The 23,752-nt window shown below is 33.0% G+C and overlaps 1 protein-coding gene across 1 annotated transcript; it reads left to right on the top strand.

Moving 5' to 3' along the window:
- Window positions 1-20,640: 20,640 nt before the first annotated feature.
- On the top strand, window positions 20,641-23,447 carry LOC112596174. The gene is made up of 2 exons (XM_025341667.1): window positions 20,641-21,237; window positions 22,110-23,447. The coding sequence occupies exons 1-2, from the start codon at window positions 20,842-20,844 to the stop codon at window positions 22,434-22,436; spliced, it is 723 nt and encodes a 240-aa protein (XP_025197452.1). The 5' UTR covers window positions 20,641-20,841; the 3' UTR covers window positions 22,437-23,447.
- The last annotated feature ends 305 nt before the right edge of the window (window positions 23,448-23,752 follow it).

The following is a 23,752-nucleotide window of genomic DNA, read 5'->3' as shown; positions in this document are numbered from 1 at the left end:
AATATTGATTCGATATAGCCGGTCTACATATAATATTGTATTGTCGTACATGTACATCACGCAGCGAGTGTATATATAATATTATTATTACTCTGCAGCGGCGGCGGCGGCGGCAATCGCGGATAATACGAACAATAGTATTTTCAGCCTGGGCAGCGGCGGTGTTACCTACCCACACTCGCACCACGGTTCACACGTACACACCAACTGCGTGCTTGTGTGTGTATACGCGTACAAACGTAAAAATATCCGACTAAATATTTTCCACGTTGTGGCGAAAGAGGGTTTCATTCATCGCACGCCCTTGAGAACACACACGCGGGGGAACGAATCGACGAGGGGTTGAGCAGTGCGTGTTAGATTTCCGATCATTAAACGACCTCCCCGCGGCGATATATATACCGCGCTAAACACACATCTACGCACATATCGCATGCATACGACACTATTGTATATTGTTATTATATACTCACCTCTCAGCAGAGGCCATCGACGGTGTTGTCGTCGCGATGGCACAGTGGTGATATAATAATTTATATAATAAATATAACATTACTATTAAAATAATTGTACTGCCACAACATAAATAATATTATTAGTATATCATTGTTGGAGGCGGTATTCAGAGTATTATTCTCAATGCGGTGCAGGGGTTTTATTTAATACTTGTACATTAATTCGATTTTTTCCTCCGTCACACTCATTGTTATACAAAGTTTTTAAAACGATAATAATGTGACGGTGTCGTGGCGAAAAGTTTTGTTGTGGTTTGTTTGTATAGCTGGTATACACATACATTACGTTTGTGTTCGTATATATTATATAAAAGATACCGTAGACGACAACGCGAAAAATAAGTTCTCGGCCATTTGATTTTGCGATGGATTCGCAATACGCGTTACACCTACCAACGCGGAGTAAATGACGCGAAGCCGGGTCGAGAGGTTCATTTGAGAAAACACTTCATTTTTATCCTATTAACTTTCTCTTTTCCTTCCGATAACCGAGCGAATCGAGACCGCAATGTCATATTATTATGATTATTATTGTTTATTTCACGGCGGATATTATATTTGAACGAATATTTATATGCGGATATTGCGTGTTTCGTTCGACGATCGTTTTCATGTACACCTACATTTAGGTACCTACTATTGTACTAACATTTATTAACAACAATTAATATTTTCGTTATTATATTACTTTTTTCATATTTACATTTTCCGTGCCGACTGTGTCGGAGCAAATCAACAAAAAATTAAAACGTATATGTTCAATGTTGTGTTTATGTATATATATTACATCATACGAAACTACTATGATATCGAGGGTACGTGTAATATCGCGCGGTGTGCGTCTCGTTTCTTCCCATCACACACACAAACACACACATATACACCATAATTTTATTTTCTGCCGGAACGTTTGTTCTAAACCCTTTTCTACGCAGACGAATGGAAGTATTATAAAAAGCATTTTATCTTCGCAGGTCATATACAGACGGCGTACATATTTATATACATATATGTGTGTGTTGACCTATAATGTAATAACAGGGGGGGTTGTTTGTCGGTGGTTAACATGGGTGGTTTTCGAAAAGTTAATTACACGATAAATTATTGTGGGCGAAATCACAATTGCCGGGTACATCGAATGTATTACTATATGATTATACATTATACAATAAAATATATTATATTGTATATAAGCATATAATATAGGCAATCTATTATATACGTGTTACTGCGCCACAACGGTGCAGGTACCTACAGCAGTTACGTGAACGGTTTATTTAAGAACACGTACATAATATTACGCTGTGGACATCATAATATAATACACACCTTGATCACCCATATTTAATATGAGTACCTTTATGTTTTCGAGTTATTGGAGAAAATCGATTTTTACACTTTGAACAGTGCGTTTCGTAATTTTAAATGCTGAACAGAGCAATTAATGTATTGGTTTTACAATGATACGTGTGTTTATATATTTTTTTTTAAATTTAAAATGCTTTGTCTCAGAATGTTTGGCATATTTTCGATTATTATAATATTAAATCCATATACTTATGACGAAATTGAGAAAATCGATTTAATTTTTCAAGCTTTTGAGCTTTTCTATTACTGATTTTTATAACCCGATTATATTTATAATAATAATAATACGAGTACACTTATTTCTGATTTGTAAAATAATTTTTTAAAGGTAAAATCCACAAAAAGAAACGTTTAACAAAAGTAATACTATAATATACTATAAATACAGAATTTCGATGCTCTTAAAACATTAATAGGACCTTAAATCAAAAATTGTGGAAAAATGATTATAATAATACTATGTAGTTAATAATTATCATTTAATAATTAAATGAATCAATAATAATCGGAATAGTTGTGTAAGTTATGATATCAATGACAATTATAATGTTAATAGGAAAAAAATTGAAATGAACACAAAAGTAATGAATTTAATAGAAATACTAGTCTGCAAATTTCACTAGTCAACCGAACTTCAACAGTAAACATTTCATAAACATAATCAATATCGTAACACTGCAGGTTTTGAAAATAATAATAATTTCAGAAACCAACGTACTAGTAGATATATTGCTTACTACACACTGTCTTTATAAATTAAAGTACATTTAATAATCTATAATATCAAAATCGAAAATTATAACTAAAAATTCAAATCCAATTTTAAACTGAATAATAATATGAACAAATCAAACTAATTAATTCACCTATCTGAGAACACAAGTCGAGGTTATTCAAATCAATATTATAGTAATTTGAATTTTTACAACTCAAAAAATGAATAAGTCATCGTGTCGTATATGGTATAGAAATTAGACCATCTATTAACTGTTTTAAAGAACATTCTTACTCGTATATATACTCATTACTCAAAAACTCAAGTAAAATAAGACATAAGTTTTTATAATGAGATTTATAGTATATAATAGTTATAAAATGAAATATATTAAATAGTTTGTAAGCCTTGTGAGTTGTGTTGTGTTATGAAGGCCAAACATTCCCACGAGAATCGTCCTGGAATTTTAAAATTAGCGATCAATAACCACAAAGACAACGTTGACATGTAGGGCGAAGTAATAATGGAGTTCTAAATTGTGAACTTCGATTCTTAAAGCAGATTTTTGACGTCAGTATTGATTAGTCATTTAATAACAACTAATTATACTATGTGGAATAATATATTATGTGATTTGATTTTGGTAAAAATTATTTCAACATATTATCATATTACTAATAATAAAAAATAAATTACTAAATATTTAATAAAATATCCTTAGAAATATTGGCTGACAGACTATTGACTTTCCTTTCTAGTTTCTACAGAATCCTTTTTTCATCGTTTACCTATTATAACCTATACAGATTACACTGATTTATCATTGAATTCAAGTTGATAACACATTCATTACAGTGACCTACTTAGTGACAAGTTACTATATGAGATTCAATACTTATACTATATAATACAGCACACTAACTTTTCCAGTTTTTCATATTGTTTAATAATATTTTCTATATAGCCGTACTATAAAATATATAGTCTTTGTTGTAACATATTGACATACTTAAACTGTTCATCACTATGCGTCGTAGTCATCGTACATATTCCTTTAGCATTTGGTTCCTATATATTTATATGTGGAGAGTATCTATATATGTTTTTGTTGAACAACTAAAATAATAATAATAATCTGTCAAGTGTCAGTCAGTATTCAGTAATGTATTATACAACAATATTGTCGAACGGAAAATGTCGTCTTTACATAATATATTTAATATAATCTATATATTATAATAACAAGCTAGTCGCGGTTAGTTTTAATTCGGTGTCGAACGACGTGCTCGATGGTCGATGAACCGATTGACGAAAAGAGTTTGAAATTTAGAAACCAGAGGTAACGAGTGAATACTATAATACTATATACGCGGTATTCTGCGTTGAAGAAGATTTCACTTTTGACGTTCATGGGAACCCGCCGCCACCGTTGTCGTAACATTATCGCGTGTACCGCAGCAGCAGCAACAGCAGAATAACACACATACACACAAACACGTACATACATATATACATATAGGAGGGGTCCCGACGTTTTTGTGTATCGCATTCAAGAGTTCACGGATATAATAATAATATGATGAATAAAATGAACACGAAAGAAAAGAAAAAAAAACAATATTTTCTGTTTCGTACATTGTTGTGCGTCGGGTCGGCGGATATTATGTGTGTATTATATACACATTTATATTATTATTATGTATATAGGTACACGCTAGAACTCTGGAGACTGGAAGACTACATGTAGGTATACGCGCATAAGGTTGTTCATTGTTGGTTTCTGGAATTGCCACAGCCGCCGCCGTTATACACAGAGACGGACGGTCGACAACAGGTGCTAAACCAAAGAAACGTTGTCTCGATTTATCCGCCGCATGTAATAATTTTTTTATGGAGTAGTTATTTTTTTTTTTTCGTCGTCCGCCGAAAATGCAGGGCCGGCACCGCCGTCCGCCCACGGACGAGGATAATCCGATGATGACGCGACGGAACAACGAGTATATAAACAATGTAATCGGAATATAATAATTACTGCCGACTGTCGAGACGATTCTTCACTTATAAATAATTCAATGGACACCCAAAGTCCGCGGTGTTCATTATAAATTATAAAAAGTAGGTCTATTTGACGTGTGTATTTTCCGGGATTACCTCCACGGACGGGTCTCCGTCGCAGCCGCGGGCGCCCCCGAGCATACGTCCCGGTCTAACCGCGAACCACTGGAGCAGAAAAATTAACAACCTATTAATTACTCACGCCGAGAAACCCAAAGCCATTTCTACCTCGTTCATCTCTTTGTCGCTCCACCATCACCTACGCCAACGTTTATCGCACCGACGTATATATTATAACCGGCGCCGTTCTGTGACAATCCATAATTGTGTGGCATGAACAATACATACTTTTATGTATATTAACTTTTACTTATATTACTCAATCATAATTTTATATAAAAAAAAAAAAAAAAAACGTCACTTTAACCGTGGGCATAGCTATAGTGAGGTATTTCTACCATGCATAATACGTATATAATACGGCCACTCTATTGAAAATTGCGGTCGACTGCGGCTGTAAAACACAATAAACGGACGGATACGAGACCTCGCCAAAAATATATCCATTTTACGATAATAAACAATTTTATGTGAATGTATAATTTTAATATGTATAATATCATTGTGCGTTGTCTCTTCGTGACAAACAAGAGCATAGATTAAAACTATACCAGTTTTTGCGGAGTACAGGTTCAAAACCTCTTCCTTCACGAAATGTTTTTTTTAAAAATAATTTCTTTTTGACATAGCCGTAAAAGATTATTTTTTCAATTAATTTGAAAATAATTTTATAGACATATACCTCCCACCGAATTGTTTTATGTCTACGAGCTTGGGTGACGGGAGTATAGTTATATATTATAAACGAATAATAATAGGTATAATTTATATGATATAATAATGTCAACGAAAAAACCTAAATCAAAAAGCCGAGGATAAAATTATGTGCCTACACAATTCCGTATATTCAAATAATTCTTACTCGTTGGTGTTATAACTGTAACATAGTAATTAGTATACAGAGTATACTGTATATTAATTTATAATTACGAGTATATTGGTGAGTAATTAATATAGTATTATATATTTATTATTTATACATCACGTACGTTCAACGCGTTCGAATAATATTATAGAAATATTGTAATTAAGTAATATTATTATAATTATTAGACTTATAGTGACATTACATTTCCAAAATGAAATTAATTTTCTGAAATTGAAAACATACAATATTATTTAATAATAGAATGGCATGCGTATACAATCATTTAAATAAATTTATCATTTAAAATTTCTTACCAATATCACTAATCACTCTATACTCTATAGACGCATAATATAAAATAAAAATGATAGGTACTAAACGATAAACTATTATGAATTACGTAAAATCATTTAAATTGAATGCGGTGTAATATTAGTCTCGCCGATACGTTGAAATTGTACAGGAAACTCGTTAACGGTTTATTGCTGCAATTTTTTCGAGAGCTTATGGACGATGGACAGATAATAATACTATAAACTGTATAACATGCACGATGATAAGAGGTACCTATAATAATAATAATAAACAATAATTAATAGAAATATAGAATATTATCAGAATTTTCTCGATTTCAGCGTGCTGTATACGACGGGAAAGAAAAATAATAATACAACAGCTCTCACTGCACGCGTATTACATGTTATACAACATCGTGTATACCCATTACCCACCTGTACACATGTGCGGCACAATGAAACCACCTAACAACTCTCATTATACGTTCCGCTCGGACGCGATAATGCGGCTAAAGTGATCATTTTTTTTTTTTACACACGCAGATATTACGATATTATAATATTATAACGTCGTATTCGTATACTGCGCGTGTCGTCCGCCGTTGTGTGCTATTATTTATTTCGTATGTGCTATGAGCAATGAGCGTATACGCATCCTGTCAACGTTTATTTTCCATAAATACATACCTAGGTGCAAATGGGGTCGAATAGAAACCAACCCCCTCCAAACCGTAATCTATACTAATTAATGTTCTTCGATTTATTTCGATTACTGTCTTCGCATCGGTGCAAACACTGAAGACGAAAATTAGGCCAACAATACCGTTTAAGAGCTATTTAACGCCGCAGGTTTATGGAATACCGACAGAGTTGAAATTGTATAAATATTTATGTGTCATTATTATATGATTTATGGTTTTAAAAGATTTTTGCAATGCCTAAAAAGGCGAACCATTTAATATTGTGAATAGTGATCGTTATCAATCGATAATAAAATACGTTACGCATTAATTTTCTCGAAGAGTTATTGTAAAATCGTATTAATCTACTAGATTGGATTGTGTCGGGGCAGCGTCTGTAAAAAAAAATGTGTAGGGCTCAAGCTCCAATCGATTTAACTCCCTATTTTCGCCCATTTTGTATTGCGGCAAAAACCGATGGGTCTCGGTCTCCTTCACTATTTAATATTATAATATCGCATGGAATAACGCCGGCTGACACGATACTATTACACGTTCTTCTGATGATTATAATAATGAATAGTAGTTTACCCATGAGTCGAGGAGAGACGTCCGCGCTCGTGTTCAGCGGCGGCCGCTAAATGGATTGTAATAATTCAAGAGAACAACATTTACCATACTTATACTTACAATATGTATGTGTGTGTGTAAATATTGTATGCGGCACAACAAACTTGACGGAAACGCACGCGCGGGCGAGAGGAACGCGGAAAAGTGGAAAATCCCCCTGGTGCGTCCTAAAACCGACCTTATTATCGAACGGCATTCCGAGTTCTCCGTCACCCTTCCCTTCTACCCATCTCATCGCACACTGGTGAATTTGAGAGTTGGTGGTGCAGTGCGTATAATATACGCCGTATATACATCCCCGAGCTGTTTTGCCGGTATGTATATCCGCCGTACAGTTAATTAATTTATTACCGTTATTTATGTACCAATAAAATAATATGTCGTCGGAAAATTACAAAAGAATTACGACCCAATTCGCCTGTTCTCTCGTAGTCTCACGTAAACAGACGAACGATCGAACGGACGCGTCTAAAATCCGCGATGTAACAATATATTATCATTTATCATACTCTTAGAGATTATCGTTTAAATTTGAAAATAACAAAATGTCTAACATAATAATATTTCGTTTACCAATTATTAAATATGCTGAAAACAATATTGCGATAATATCGATGGTACGATCGTCCGCACATATCGCTGTGCCTCGGTACCCGCAATGTATGCTATTACTATTGTACGTACAATATTTCAAATGATTTTCGACGCGGGGTCGCGCCTTGATCATAAATCATAATAATACATTAATAATACCTAACATTTAACAACGATAATAATTATTATGATGATGATTATTGTCGCGCTTGGATCGTATGTTGTCAATTCGCGTGATTGTATGTGCATAAGGATGATTTCTCCGTAAAACCGTTTTATAAAAATATTATATCGTTTCGTCGAAGGTCGTCGATTACAACAGACGGACATACTTAAAACAATAATATGCTTTGTACACAAGCCAAACGGATTTAGCGAGTATACTGCTCCCACCAGCACTATCGCCGCCGCCGCCGCCGCCGCGCACCGCGTGTAACGACGACAATGCACACTCCTCACGAGAACCTACCGCGTATTGCGACAATATAATATTAAATTATTATTTATTAAATAATTATTATAAATTATATGTGAATGGCACGATATTTACACCGCGCACTGACGACATAAAATTATGTTTTACTGATATAATTATGGGTGAAATAGACTTGAACATCGATGATTGTTTGTTTCAGTCTCGATTTGTGGGTCCTATTAGTCAATCTTCGACAATCTGAATTTTACAACACAATCCATATCGACAAAATATAAAAAACCTTAAGTTATGATTCATAATGCGGTGGCACATTTAGTCAATTGTTTTCAGGGTTACTCAGAATCGGAAGCATTATGCCGCTATGTACGTGTTCAGTGTGCACATCAAATGACGACTAGTATATACGGTCTCGTCGAAACGGACGACTATGACAAATTAATAACAATGTTTTAATTCGAATATTGTTTTTAGTTTCGGTCACATTATTGTTTATCGTGGTGATCGAAAATTCGGTAGCAATTCTATCATATTATATTACCTAATTTGGTAGGCGTGATTCGAAATAGAGAGTTGAAAAGGTATATCGCACCCACGATATTCCGACGAGGTATGATAATACTACCATGGTCCATGTTGATGGTATATCGTTCCGAAAATTGTTTTTTGAGGATCGATATCCATTGGCAATTGCCGTATGTATATATTATAATACTATACTTTCTCCTTGTATGTAATAAGGCATATTATAGCGAAATTCCACTACAAGCAATATCGAAAATATGACGTCTAGGTGACGTGATAATATATGGATCAAAAATAAGAGAATTATTTCGAAATAATGTCGAATTATGTTTATGGTAAAAAATTGTCTAACAATGAAATTACTGCGTTTTACGTTTTCTTTTACAATTAAATTACTTATAATTTAATAGAATCTTTAAATATCTATGCATTATGGTATAATTATACTTACTCTAACAACTTCAATATTGTATAAAAAATATTAAGGTATTTAAACTTTGTATTTGACCTAGATGCCTTTTATTTTACGTAATAATATTTAGATTTTTGACAGTATTATCTGTATACTTACCTAATGGACAAACACAGTAATATTTACGGGTATTGTGTCTCTTCTAAATTAAGTACTGTTATCTTTTTTTTTTCGAACTCATTTTATAGCTACTGTACTTGGAAAATATTTAACTTATTACTTGGGCAATATTTGACGAACGTTAGGTGTACCTACCTATTTACAATATTATTATTATGTATCAAGAATGACAAATGCAACGTCCAATTCGCGGTTCGTCGAATTCAATTATTTTCGAACTCTGAATTTGGAAAGGTTTAACTGTAGAATGTTATAACAACGTTCTTCACGGCAAACGATTTGATGTCATCCGCCTACGCCAGTGTTTTCATTTAAAATAAAAAAAATGTGAGACTGTTTTTCAAATGCGTTCAAACAATTGTGATTGAATAGTTGTATATACTATATTAAGTACTGAATAAGTAGGTTTTTAGACGTTTTGTGTCTCGAGCGCCTCCCGGTGGTCCGTTCGACGGCACAAACAATGACAATAATTTTCGGTAATTGTTTGCACAATAATAGGCCCCCATATTATAATCCTGAACGCATGCGTTGTCGCAGACTGCGACTCGCAGTAATTTATTACAAACAACAATAATATATTATTCACCACAATGTTCTCCGGTCATTTCAATAACATTGAAATTTGCAAAAGTCATTTTGAATTACTTGTTGATCAATAAACTAACTTTTTCAGTATTCAATCCGAACATAGATAAAGTACTATTGAACGATAGACATACTTCTTCAAAGTTCAAAGCATCGATTCGCGTCACACCAGCATAAGTGCACGACACAACATTTTTAAATAGTAACGTATTATGACAAATGTAGATATAGATGGTATTTATTTAAACGTTATTTTAATTGTCTTGTAAGTATTCGTTAGCGCCCTAATAAAATTAATGAATGTGATTTACAAAAAAAATAAAATTACGTTTTAAATTGTTATTCAATATTGAATGCGTATGACCAATTTTATTATATACCAATTTCATAGATTATTTTTTATTTTATAATTTGTTAAGAATGTTAAGATTATTATATAATTTATTAATTTTACATTGGACCGAAAATTTTCGATATATCACACTGATCATATCACTGTAATATATTGACACTCCATCAAATATTCATTGCATTACATAATATGGATCGGTTAGTCGGCTCCGACGTCATTATCCATATTATCATCGAAACACATACGTATTATGATGAGTATTCTGAGCGCTACGTTAATGCATATAATCTGTACTCGGTTATGATGATAATTATTATTAGGTAGGCACTACATAATATATTAGTTATACGCCGACACACTGTACACACGGGGTTATGAGAAATTGACGCGAAAGCAGCAGAATATATTCTAAGGATTTATATAATAATTCGCGGCGTCGAATTAGAAACAGTAATCTACCGTCATAATCATAATAATAATAACACGTTCGACATCATCGTCACCGACGACGCCACCGCGTGCAATTTTGTAACACGTGATTAAGCGTTCGACCGTTATTTCACACGATGTTCACAATAATCGTATTAATTAGATTATAATAATTATCAATTATGATAGTATTATTGCCTTATGCAGTACCCCCTAACCGGAAGTGTCCTGCCTTTTTTTGTATCACATCGACTCGAGCGCGCAAAAACATTTTCTCGTTATCACAAAAATGTTTCGGAACATCGGAACACATGCATTACAAACGACTGCGCAGGCGGGGACTGGTTTGTATACACATATAACATAGTGATAGCTGCCGTTAAATCGTATATAATTTTACAATATTATGCTCCTGACCCGACGCCGCGTGCTGCACCTCCCCCAATCGCATAATAACCTTATCGCGAATTCCCCCGCGCATCATATGTACTACGTGCCTACATGGGCATCGACACGAACAGTGTGCGTCGACGACATTATTCTGGTTTTCGTTTGTAACACAAACCGCGCACATATTATCTACGTAAATCCTCCCAGTTCGAGAGACGATCATTAAAATATATTTATCATCGCCGTTCGACATCTGGGTTAGGACTACAGCCGGCGTTTTTTTTTCGTACGATTATTATTATGCTCCACACCGTTTTAAACGTCTATAAATGTAATAATGATAATGATATATTATCAGCGACGACCGCTGAAGCGATAGTCGAGGTCAGGACTCCATCGAAGGGTCTTGTAGAGTTCGTATGGCCCTTTTTTTCCTTCTGTTTTTGCTGAGATAAACGACAGTTATCGTATTTGTGTACACATAATTCTAGACATAAATTGTCACGTTGTGTGTGTTTGTATGTATAAACAGACGGCCTCCGACAGACGATTGCGTACGTCATTGATACATTTACGAAGCGAGAACGGAGAGAGTGCCACGTTCGCGTACAAAACAGAATATTCATGATAAGGATTCCAAAAGTAGAAAATTTCCTTTTATTATTATTATTATTAAATAGGAGTGGATGGGTCATCGTTGGGTTGACAAATTACGATTTTTCCATCCGGGTAATAATATTTCGTTTTTAATTTCAGAAAGTGCATTAACACATAATCGTCCGCGTTTATGTACAGCCCTTTAAAATTTAATATATACTAATGTTTTACTTTCTCACACTACAAGTTTGAAATATTTTAAAAAAACACATTGCAAAATCTTCGGATTCGAAAAAAAACCCACAACAAAATAAAACCGTATCTGACTAGAAATATATTCTTCAAAACACGACGCAAATTATTACATACATATTCGGAGACGTTAACTGTTTTTCCATATAAGTCAAATGTTTAAGAAACAAGCAGTCGGTGTGTGACAAGTATAAATGAACATTATAATGAGTGCCTACTGCCTATGCAAATATTTGGTAATATATGTAAGGCTTAAAAAAAAAACAGACTACATTACTACATGTATTTTATATCATGTGGTAACGGGTGGGTAATGGGTATTTTATATTAAGTATTACTATAACCGGAAGCTAATAAAAATTAAAAGAAAAAAAAACTATAACGAATGGATTATTAAGTCTTTTATGGTTAGGGGGCTTAAGATCCCTAACTCTCGCCACCAATCTACCAATCTATCCGTTTATGAATGTGTGCGCATGTGTGCTAGAGAGTCTTATTTAAAAATGTTATCAAATGTATGAAAATTCAGTAAAGGTGAGTAGCATTTACACGCTAATTAATATTTTATGATCACTATTTTAAAGCTACCACTCAGAACGACGTATATCTATAAAAAATAATATTGTCTGTGAAAACACTGAAAACTGTATGAGATTTATGTCGGGTGAATTTTAATTTTAAAAACTGGTTTAGTTTCATAATGCACGTATTAATACTGAAACGATATTTAATATTCAAGTACTAGCTGTTTATTTATTAAATAATACGGCGAATAGAAAAATTAAAACACAATTTTTTACGTTCATCGATATTTAATACACATACGTATATGCGGGCAAACGATATATCTTTCAAAACCTATATGTATACATATTTATTAATTGAACGTAATTACTGTGGACTTGGTGTACGCAGAGATGGGGTATACCTATACATAGGGGAACAGGGAGTATTGCCGGTACTGGCAGAAATATTTTGTCCGAAGCATATTCAAACACATCATAATTTTATATGACGCCAATGACTGACCGTATTGTACACAACAGTGTTGCGGATGTACATGGTTGTTGTACGTTTGCTGCCTTGTCGGGTCACCCCGAGCGTTGGAAGCTGATGAAACGTTTCGCCCCGGTCGTCGTCCTCGCGGGCGCGTTGTGCATAATGTATACGTGCAATAATAATATAAAGTAATAATAACATGGTGCGAGAGCCGGCTGCCGCCGATGTCGGATGCGTTCCGCACCGGTCGTCTTGTCGGGCGAGAGACCGGTTCGATTCTCGGTTTATGACAAAGCGGGGGCCCTGGTGTACTGCTCATAGGCACGACAATATTATATATATATAATATGTGTGTGTGTATAATATATTTGTATATGCTCACGTGTATATTGCAGAATATACTACACGACAACGCGGTGTGTGTTAAAGGTTTTCGGACCGATTTCATATGTCGTGAATTACGACGACGCAGTAATACAAAACGGGTTTTTATGATGATTATTTCATTTCATCTACTGCAAACCGAATGCCGATCTGAACTTTTTCACTCAAAATCGACGTTTAATCGTTTAAACGCGAACCAGTCAGTTGATTACGACCAAGTTTAATAGATAACGTGTATTTAATACAAGTGAATTTTTTTTCTCTTATCATTCACTTTTCCAACGCTCAACATACGAGTACAGCATGAGAATTCGAAGTTGTATCGTCGCTCATAAAACGCCGTACACGTCGTCTCATTATTATTTGCTGTCGCTGTCGAGTTTTCGGACAAAGTCTTCAATTAAATATTGATCGTTATTTCACACAACGTAGGTAATAATATAAACAATATAATGCAATATTACAATAATATTATGTATTTTTAACTTACGATTTTAAAAATCGATCGACTCAGCAGGACGCTCTTGAATTGCGCCGAGTCACGAGAAATAATTATTAAGTATTCGACCTAAAAACGACGACATAGGTATACACTGTATGTTATTATAACCTACAATAGTATTTTTTTGTTTTTAAATAATAGCATAACTTTTACATTTTCAGACACCCGGCGTGCGCGTTCAACGACATTCTGTGACGGACAAAATAATTTTTTTTTTTAATTAAGCTTAGCTTATAGATAGTAAGTACCAAGTGTAAACCATTTACATAGATGCTGCACAAGTACGCGTTGTCTCCGTTTTACAGACGCACGCCATTATAGAGGAAATTTGCGTTTATAGCAGTACTAATTTTGTACTGTTAGTTTTAATAATTGAAAATTAATTGGCCTATTATCGAACCTAAAAAGTCAGAAAAATTAAATGTGTTTGGATGTTATTGTTTGCGTATCATTATGTGCGTGTTATGTGCATTTTTAAAATTTAGCATTTAAGTTTGCCATAATAATAATATTGAAACTATCAATGTAAAATTGATAAATTGATTATGTTGAACTCAAATTTTCCATCTTGTTTTATTTATATGTTTGTGCTTTCTCATTTACAAATATTTTAAAAATTCCATTTAATAAATGATTCCGATATCAAAAAATGTATAACTATTTAAGTAAATAAAAATTTAAAAATAAAATAGACAAAAAAATGTTGTTAATTTTAACCGTAATTTAAATTTTTAATTATTACCTATTAATGATAAATGATAATAGCATCATAGACCATAGTATTTTACTATGATGGGTAACTTTCTAACATTTTTATTCTATTAGTTGTTGCATGTAAAAACGGCATAAAATAATCTATAAATAGATAGTTACATTTTATATTTTATTACTTCACAAATCAACTGTAAAAATGTCCTACAATAATTTTATTCTTAACATCTTTACGAGAACATAATTTATAATTTGTATTATTATTTATTACTAAATAAATATTTTTATTTAGGTATTATAAATTACAATTATTTGTAAAAAAAAAATATTACGAACGTAAACAGTATCAATTTTAAGGTAAATTATTTCCAAATGTGCGTAAAATGGTTGTCACACTTTAAATTTTAATACGAATAATACGTGATATACTGATAATATGATAATAATATAAAAATACGATAAATAATTTTGAATGATTAAAACTCATCATTTATTGTTATTAATTATCATAAACGGAATTTTGATGGCTGTTTTGGGTATGTGTTCGCGGAATATTACAATTTACAACCATGTATTGATTATTAATTATTTACGTAGCTGTATGAAATTAAAAAAAAAAAAAAATGATTTACGTAATAATAAAGTTACACAGAAATCGATTGATAACAATTTACTGGCATTGACGAGTGCATTTCGTATGCCACGTACCTAACATCTTTCCGGCAAACGCTTTGGTGCTTGCTCGCCGTGATTATTCCGAAAAATCGCCACATAATAAAAAAATGTTGCGCTGAAATCCGTTTTTGGCACCCGTGCGCGGTTTTATTTCGGGACGTCGCAGTCGAATATTGTATATAAGCATCATGTGCATAAAACGAAAACGAATGAATAAAATGTTAATCAAACTCGACGCGTGCGTGATCAAAAAAATAACGATTGCTGCACTATTTATTATAGTTTCCGATCTCATTGCTACAAATATGTAGTGTTTGAAGTTTGAACTATATAAAATTCTTATGAAGCTTTTATGGTACCTCTAAAAAGAATAACGCAAATTTGAAAATCTTAAGATTTTTTTAGGCGGAGAGCAACAACAGTTTTGAGGATTATTTGTCGACGTTTGTCAATAATTAATAATTTCGTATATTTGAGTAGTCTTAACAAGAGGTTGAAAACATTTTTCTAAATTAGCCTCTTCCCCTTTTAATTTAGAGTTTTTGTCAAAACCACTACTGCGTAATTGTTGATTTTATAAAATTATTGAGATTTTTATATAATACTGTATTAATTGTTTTAAATCCGCTCAATTACTAACTCACGCAAACGGTTTTTAACATTACATGAATATTATAATGACTAAAAAGACTATTATAATGCTTTATATATTTTTATTTATTCATATAATTTTCGTTTTTTATAATATTACAAACCTAACCTGCCATTTAAGCAGATCGCGGTTTTTGACCGCAGTTCACCACAATATATTCTCACATTCTGTAATCGTCCTTCAAATAATATTGTTATAATTTTTATTTTTAAACGAGATTCTCACGTGCATACTAAAATATTATAATGCGCATATTTATCGAGGTCAAAAATTATATTTTTTTAGCATTTTCTCCAAAAAATAAGACACTCCCGTTTTTACTTAAATACTAATTTTGAAACAGACATGTAGCTACTGCTACAGAGAAAGATTTTATTTTATGCTTGCGCCTTTCAAAAACTCCGTACGAAAATCTAAAATCGTTAAATTTTAATGGGGACATCTTATTATAACCCGCATATTATGTTGTATTTTAAAATGATCATTTAAATTACGCATAATTTACTCTAAAATTAAAAAAAAAAAAAAAAATAAAAACTAGGGGCGGCCTTAGATATTCTTATCTTTAAATTTGATAATAAATCAATTCAATCTAATATTAAAAATTAAATTAAATGGAGTTTACTCTAAATGCAAAATGTGTTATTTTATTCGTAAATTGGATGGAAACAAGTATACAAGATACAACACGTCATCCAAAGAACATTAAATAAATTATGTTTGAGCGAAGTTTTTTATATGTTTATCTTAAATTTTAAAACGAGTTTTATGAAATTGTAAATTGAAATTATTCATAACTCATTATAAAATAAAATACAAAAATCACAGTTTATATTCTCCTCGACAGATTTGATTATAAGTAAATGTGCTCTAAACTGTAGAAAGAATGTAGTATGTAGATTTTATATTGTGTTACACTTGTACAAGACAATGCATACCGGAACGACGTCATCTTAATAATAAACATGACGATTGATTTTGATAAATCTTACAGCAGACGGTTGTTTTTCGTGTGTATTGTGTAATTTATAATAGATATATTAAGATCTATTGCTACATTACATAATGTTGGAAACTCGCGTATAATCGTATAAACGATAACGGACCACAAAAATTCCGGAAATCGACGATAAAAAAAAAAAAAACATTGGTACGCCGCCTTCAGACGACGCAATAACGTCAGGCTCTCACACGCGCATGCGCAGATACCTCAGACCGGTTTCTCCTGCTCGTGCACTGCACCGTGGCGATCATTGTCGGACGACCTTATCTCGTCCAAGAGCCCCGACGACCGAGTACAAATAGTATTATTTAATTTTTTTCTTTGCGACTAGGTGGATTGGAAATCGGATTATGGGACTGATTTGATATACCGTCTCATCCAAATTTTTAAACGTGAAACAAAACCCGCGTACTATGTTTTTAATGTGAGGAGGAATGTGTGTTCCGTTTTTGAATTCGTTTCATTTTTTAAGTTTCTGGGAAAGGAAATCTATACGGTCAAGCCTATACAGAAATTCATGCTGATGTAATAAATTAAGAGCTGAGATTTTTGCGGTTTTCGATTCATTGAGTAGCTTACTTGAAAATTTATTTTATTATCATTTATTATATTATGTTCTTTATTTTTTTCTAATTTGCTTGGTAAAAAATGTTTACTTGTCATCGTGATGATGTGTTTTACTCCGACAAAGTACATAAAAAACTTTATGTTGTTCCAGTTTATTATTTATTTATTGTTATTGTTTTTATTTTTTTAATTACAAAACTTGTGTGAATGAAATAAATGTTTGGCAGTGCATGCGTGTATAAATTCTTATTAGGTACACCATTAACAATTTTTCCCAACCATTAAAAACATTTTATTTAATTATTTTCTCTTCTCGCGGCTGCCATCGACTACTTTACGTGAAAAGTACAATTTTTCAAAACCCAAAATAAATTTATATTCATTTTAATATTCTTATGAATTTATAATCCGGTTCGAAATTTGTTCAACAGTGAACGATTTACGGAATAATAATGAATAAACTATGATTTTCATTATTTATACCAACAATTGTATATTATTTGATTTAGGTAATGAACACTGATTTAATTTAGATTTCATATATTTCACAATTTTTAAGCTAATAATGAAAATTACTATTATAGACATAATTTTCTCTCGAGTATAATTTATATGATTGGTTTTCAATGTAGTAAAATTTAAATCCAAATTTATAAATCGAGAATTATACAAAAGTTAAGTATAATATATTTCATAGTTAATATAAAATGTTCAATCTACGTACACAATATTTTGAAATGGGAATACCTATATATTATACCTATGCAAATGCCTGGTCTATTCCGTTATCCCGTAGTCTCATGAGTTGTGGTTACTGAAATAAATAAAATAAAAGACTAAGCAAACAAAGATTTTGATTATAATACAACCTTTTTTTCCTGGTTTTTCTTTATCATTAAATACCAGGTATTTTCGTACAATACTTTAATGATCATATTATGCAATTACATAATTATTCAATGATAGCCGTGTTTCGTTGCTTTTATTTTATTTGTTTTGCTTTTTGCGTGCGTATGATAGTTTTATTGAAACTATACGAAGAAATATTACATCATCGATCGTCTAAAGGCCAATTGGTGTAATTTGTAAGTTGACTTTAAAGACCTTTAGATAGATCATTTCAAACGCATTATTTTTATTTTCGAACCGGTATTGAAACGATTGATTGAAAGGCGAACGCGTTGAGTTATGAAATATAAATTATAATAAACAATAATTTGTACGTAATTAATAACTAACAGTAAAAACTATTTAATAACCATAACGTCTACAATATTGTTGATATACTTATATAATTTTGCTGAATCAAAATTATACATAAAATGTAATTATTGAATTTAATTGATTAAAAAACGGAATTTTCTCGTTAACTTTTCTATATTTTATTTGTGCGTTTAATTAATTATTATTATGTCACGTGGCTTCTAATTAAAATAATTTTTATTAATTAACGTTGAATATAATGACTAAGTAGAGAAACGCATACCTATGACCTATCCCAGCTAGATTTATCTCCAAAAAAAAAAACAAATCACGTTTTGTTGTTCATGTTTATAAATAGTATTTTATTTTTATTATCTGTTCTTCACATTTAATAATTTTATATTTATGTATACCTAGTACATAATTGTATTGTAAACAAATATGTATAAATTGCTTGAAAAATATAATGTGTAAGTTATGTTTCTAAATTTTAACAATAATTGACACAGGTTTTTAACATATAGGTACTTACACTGCTAATTATTATTTTACTTACTGTGTTGTTTACACGACACGACGTAGTTGTTGGTCATTTAACAAAAAGTACATAAATATATTTTCTTATATTTTTTTTTTATTCTTAATTCTTTGGGACTTGGGTATATTATACGATATAATAGTATTAATACTCGGAATATTTCAAACGTTCGCTCACGCAAACGATATCGAATACAAATTACATAATATTGTTTTCAATAATATTAAAATCAATATAGTTGAAAACATACAAGTTTTTTATAGTAGTACCTATAGTATACTCGATATTGTGTGAATATATTTTGCTGTGGTTATATACTAATATATATCTATACGATTTATACATAAACTTGGGGACTGCACACGAAAAAACGGTGGTATTATATATTTGTATTTTGTTTTGCCTTTATAATTTGTTATTGTAATGTGCGATGATTATAAAACACCATTTAAAATCGGAATTTCACAATCGAGAAGGACCTTTGCAATATTATCTACATTATCAATTTTCGATTTGAAACAGTCAGTCTAAAAAAAAAACCACTCAATCGAACGGTGTATGTAATCGATACTCACTGTTTGTTATACAGCACATATTTTTATTTATTCAACGGTTATAAATATTATCGGTACACAAGACAACGTAAAATAGTATTATTATTTTAACATGTTATTGTACGTACGGCTTGTAAAAGTGTAAAACTACGAAACGGTTAACGGAGGCCAAAGTAATAATAGTAGTATTAAAATGATTCCGAAATCGTTGTGAATATTTTAAAATAATATCGGTGCAGTCTCGTCTCGGAAATAAATAGTCGTTGAATAAAAAATTATTGCGTTGAAGAATGATAATAATAATAAAAATGATTACGGTTTTGAACACATGGCAGATATACCCGACAAGGATTATTACACTTTTGTTGTAAAAATGGTATAATAATAAAATAATGTCGCGTCTACAAAAATTATATTTCGATCGCGGTTTGGTCGATAGCGCCCGAAACCAGTTTTCCCCCTTGTTCCGCCGTAAAATATGTTTTTTCCTCTACGGTCGGCCGCGAAAATTCACTCTTAAAAACGTATTAATTCAAAAACGACAATAAAAGTATAACAACGTCGTCAGTGTATCGATTGAGAGCAGAAAAATTTGAAAACCGACACCGACCGTTTCCGACCCAACCCAAAAGAAGAACCGGCTCCGTATCATTCGATGTTTATGACGTTATGATATATTATGTTAACTGCGTATATTGTGTGTGTGTAAATAATCGACGGTCATGTATTCATTATTTTTTTTTTCCTCTTGACGGCGGCGGCGGCGGCGGCAGCAGCGCACCACATACACACACACACACACATACACATATAGTACACACTGTGCTCTGCCGCGGAACCAGCGACCGAGACGAGTAGGAGAGGTATACACAAAACGGGCGTTCGACGAGCACTCGCCCGCCCCCGTCGGCACTGGCGTCAGTACGACCGCAGAGCGCGTGGGTGCCGGTTCGGTGTGTTTTGCGTTCGATTCTTTTTTTTTGATTTTCGACGGTCCATTTTCCCCCTCATTCGCCCCCCCCCCCCATTTCTCGTTCACACTGCCGTCGCTGATATGTCGTCCGTCATCAACGTGCGGCTCAATGAAAAGATGACGTTACAGTTCGTTGAGCTATACCGGGACCAGCGGGTGCTTTGGGACAAAGAGCACGAGGCGTACAACAAGCGGACGGAAAGATTGCGGGCGTACCGACGGATCGCCGAGGCCATGTCGGTCGAAGGACTGGGCGTGCCTGAAGTAGCCAGCAAAATCAAGAATATCCGATCCACGTACCTGCAGGAGCTGAAGAAGATCAAAGACTCGGCGCAGCGACACCTGGTTCAATCCGAGGATGAGGTTGCCTCGTCGCCGTACGTGCCCAAGCTGCTCTGGTTCTCCATATTAGACTCGATGATCGGTGGCGCAGCCGTCAAACGCCTGTACTCGTCACCGTCCACCGCCGACATGCTGGTGAGTACCTCACTTGCGCTGACGGTAATTTTTTAAGTTTCAAACTGGACGGTAGGGCAGCCTCCCTTTAATTATCTTCCCAATTGGTTAATAATTAGGATTTCTGATATTCTGCTAATATACGATATGCGGTCAACGATTGTATAATCAACTAAATCAAATAATTTAATCGTTTGCGGAATAAGATCGTCGAAATCGAAAAGCATATAACAATTAAATTCGCTGTTATTGGTATTTTTCACCGCTAATCTAGGTACCACTGCCCGTCGAAGGCCTGTCAGACGGACTCAAAATGTTTACAACCACTGGTCTGTGCCGGGGGTTTTTTTTTTTTTGTTCGATATAAAGCGACGATCGGTGGGTACGTTTTGTATTCTCGTATATTCTACTGCCATTGTTTGCACGATTGGAATTGGACGACTCACAGGTAAAATTGTTTCCTGTCTTGAGTAACGTTCTTAAGCGGGTCCCTCACATTATTGAACATACATATTCAATAATAAATCTTAATTTATGATAACCGAAGTATTTAAAATTAAAATAACAGTGTTTATTGAAATGTGTTTTGATCAACTCGATCCACGACTACACCTAAACACTATAATACTATAATACGATAATGCTAAAATATACTACCTATGATAAGCTACATACTTGTACCTAAACTGTGTTATTAAACCACCTGAAGAAGAAACTAGAATGGTATTAAAAAAAAAATTTTACAATGTTCGTTGCAACGATATATGTGTTGTAAAATAAAGTAAAGAAAATATGTCTACGATAATGCAAACAAGTCAATGTTAACTTATTACTATTAAGTTGTTTGTATTGCCAAATTACTCGTATTCACATGCTTGTCTCATTTTTTCCAGTCCATAGATTATGCTGACGACAGCAGTTGCCCTACAGGATCCAATAATTACAGCACCCCATATGATTACAGCTCATCGTACGTTAGTGACTCGGCCGACCCAATCAAGAGACCATCGTCTTCGTCATCAATGGCTGATGAAGCGCCTCCCGCCAAGAGGCTGATGTACGAACGACAGCAGTCGTCCGCTGAGCTATTCTCCAGATACATCGCCACCTCGTTGGAAGCTCTGCCGCCGCGGCTGTCAGTGCAGGCACAAAAAGAAGTACATGACGTCCTGGTCAAGTACAAGTTTTTGGAATTGGACCAACTAGAGCAAAAGCGTTGACGACGACAGTCCATCAAACTAATAAATATATTTAGTTTCGAGAAAAAATCGTCTCGAATATACCTATACAAATTGTGTTATTTTTCCAGCGGCTCGTAATCAATGACGAATCATTGCAAATTGTTCTCTATTTCAACGTGACATTTTTCTGGACCAAAAATATGATTTTTTTTTTTATTGCGAAACGGCGAAAGATTAATATGTAAAATGTTGTTTAGAATTTAAAATAATAAACCTTTCTATATGCGTCGTGTTTACCCGTTTTCTGCGCGCACGTCGCAAGTCCCGAGCACATTATTATAATACGTATTGCGCACCTACTTATACCATACATGGCCGTCTGCCTGCCAGGTGTTCAGAAAATATTAACAATAATTTTAAACCGTATACTATCGAGAACAAACGGTTTAATTCAGCGTTGGGAAAACATACATTGCGGGTACGTACCTACTATTATTTTTAAATATTTGTAGTGAGTAATACTTTTATTTGTTATCGTTTTGTTCGTCGTTCGTATAATATTTCTTCGCTTGGCATTTCGATTTCTTCGAAATGCATAAATATAAAGATTGCTCGAACAGTCACCCTCTTCAAAGTTATCGCGCACAGTTCTATATTATAGATCCGGAGTATTCGAAGAATTTTTTACCGAGCATCCGAGCCGAGGTGTGACTTAAGGCGACGCTAAAAATATCCATTATTACGCAAATTGGCTGCCGCGTCGACTTCAAAGTGAACGTTTTTGAATCGATCGACACCGTAATCTCGTGGCGCTGAATCTGCGCGTTATCGACTAGAGACCCCTTACGACTCCACTCTCACTATTACTTTTGAACGAATTTTGTTTTGTTTATCGAACCGATATCATCAGACTACGCGAGAAAGATATATTTTATAGTTGTCATTACTCATCAATCGCAGTGTATACTTGATACTTTAGTAAAGGTAAAAATTGATTTTTTTTTTTTATTATCCCGGTATAAAGTGTATTGTAAAATGTTTGTATACATATTTTATGACTGAATAATGTATTTGTATACTTTTGATTTATTATCTAACTATAAAAATTGAGATAATGTTTATTAATATTATTTTAATTTAATACCAAACATGTACATTATCTATTGTATTAAACATAATATTATGTATGTATGTTATATATTATCATATGCATTTTTAAATTTTTTGTCTTAAAAATATTGTTATTTATTTATATTTTATATTTTGTTCGATTGATAATATTATTACAGCTGCCCAAGTTGTAAAAATTACATTGTTCAAATGTGGTTTTTGTTGATTTAATATAAAAATACAAT

This window comes from Melanaphis sacchari, unplaced genomic scaffold, assembly GCF_002803265.2.
Source record: "Melanaphis sacchari strain LSU unplaced genomic scaffold, SCAv2.0 Contig305_pilon_pilon, whole genome shotgun sequence".
Lineage (NCBI taxonomy): Eukaryota > Metazoa > Arthropoda > Insecta > Hemiptera > Aphididae > Melanaphis > Melanaphis sacchari.
The sequence above is the reverse complement of the archived record's forward strand: the minus strand, read 5'-3'. Positions and strand labels throughout refer to the sequence as shown.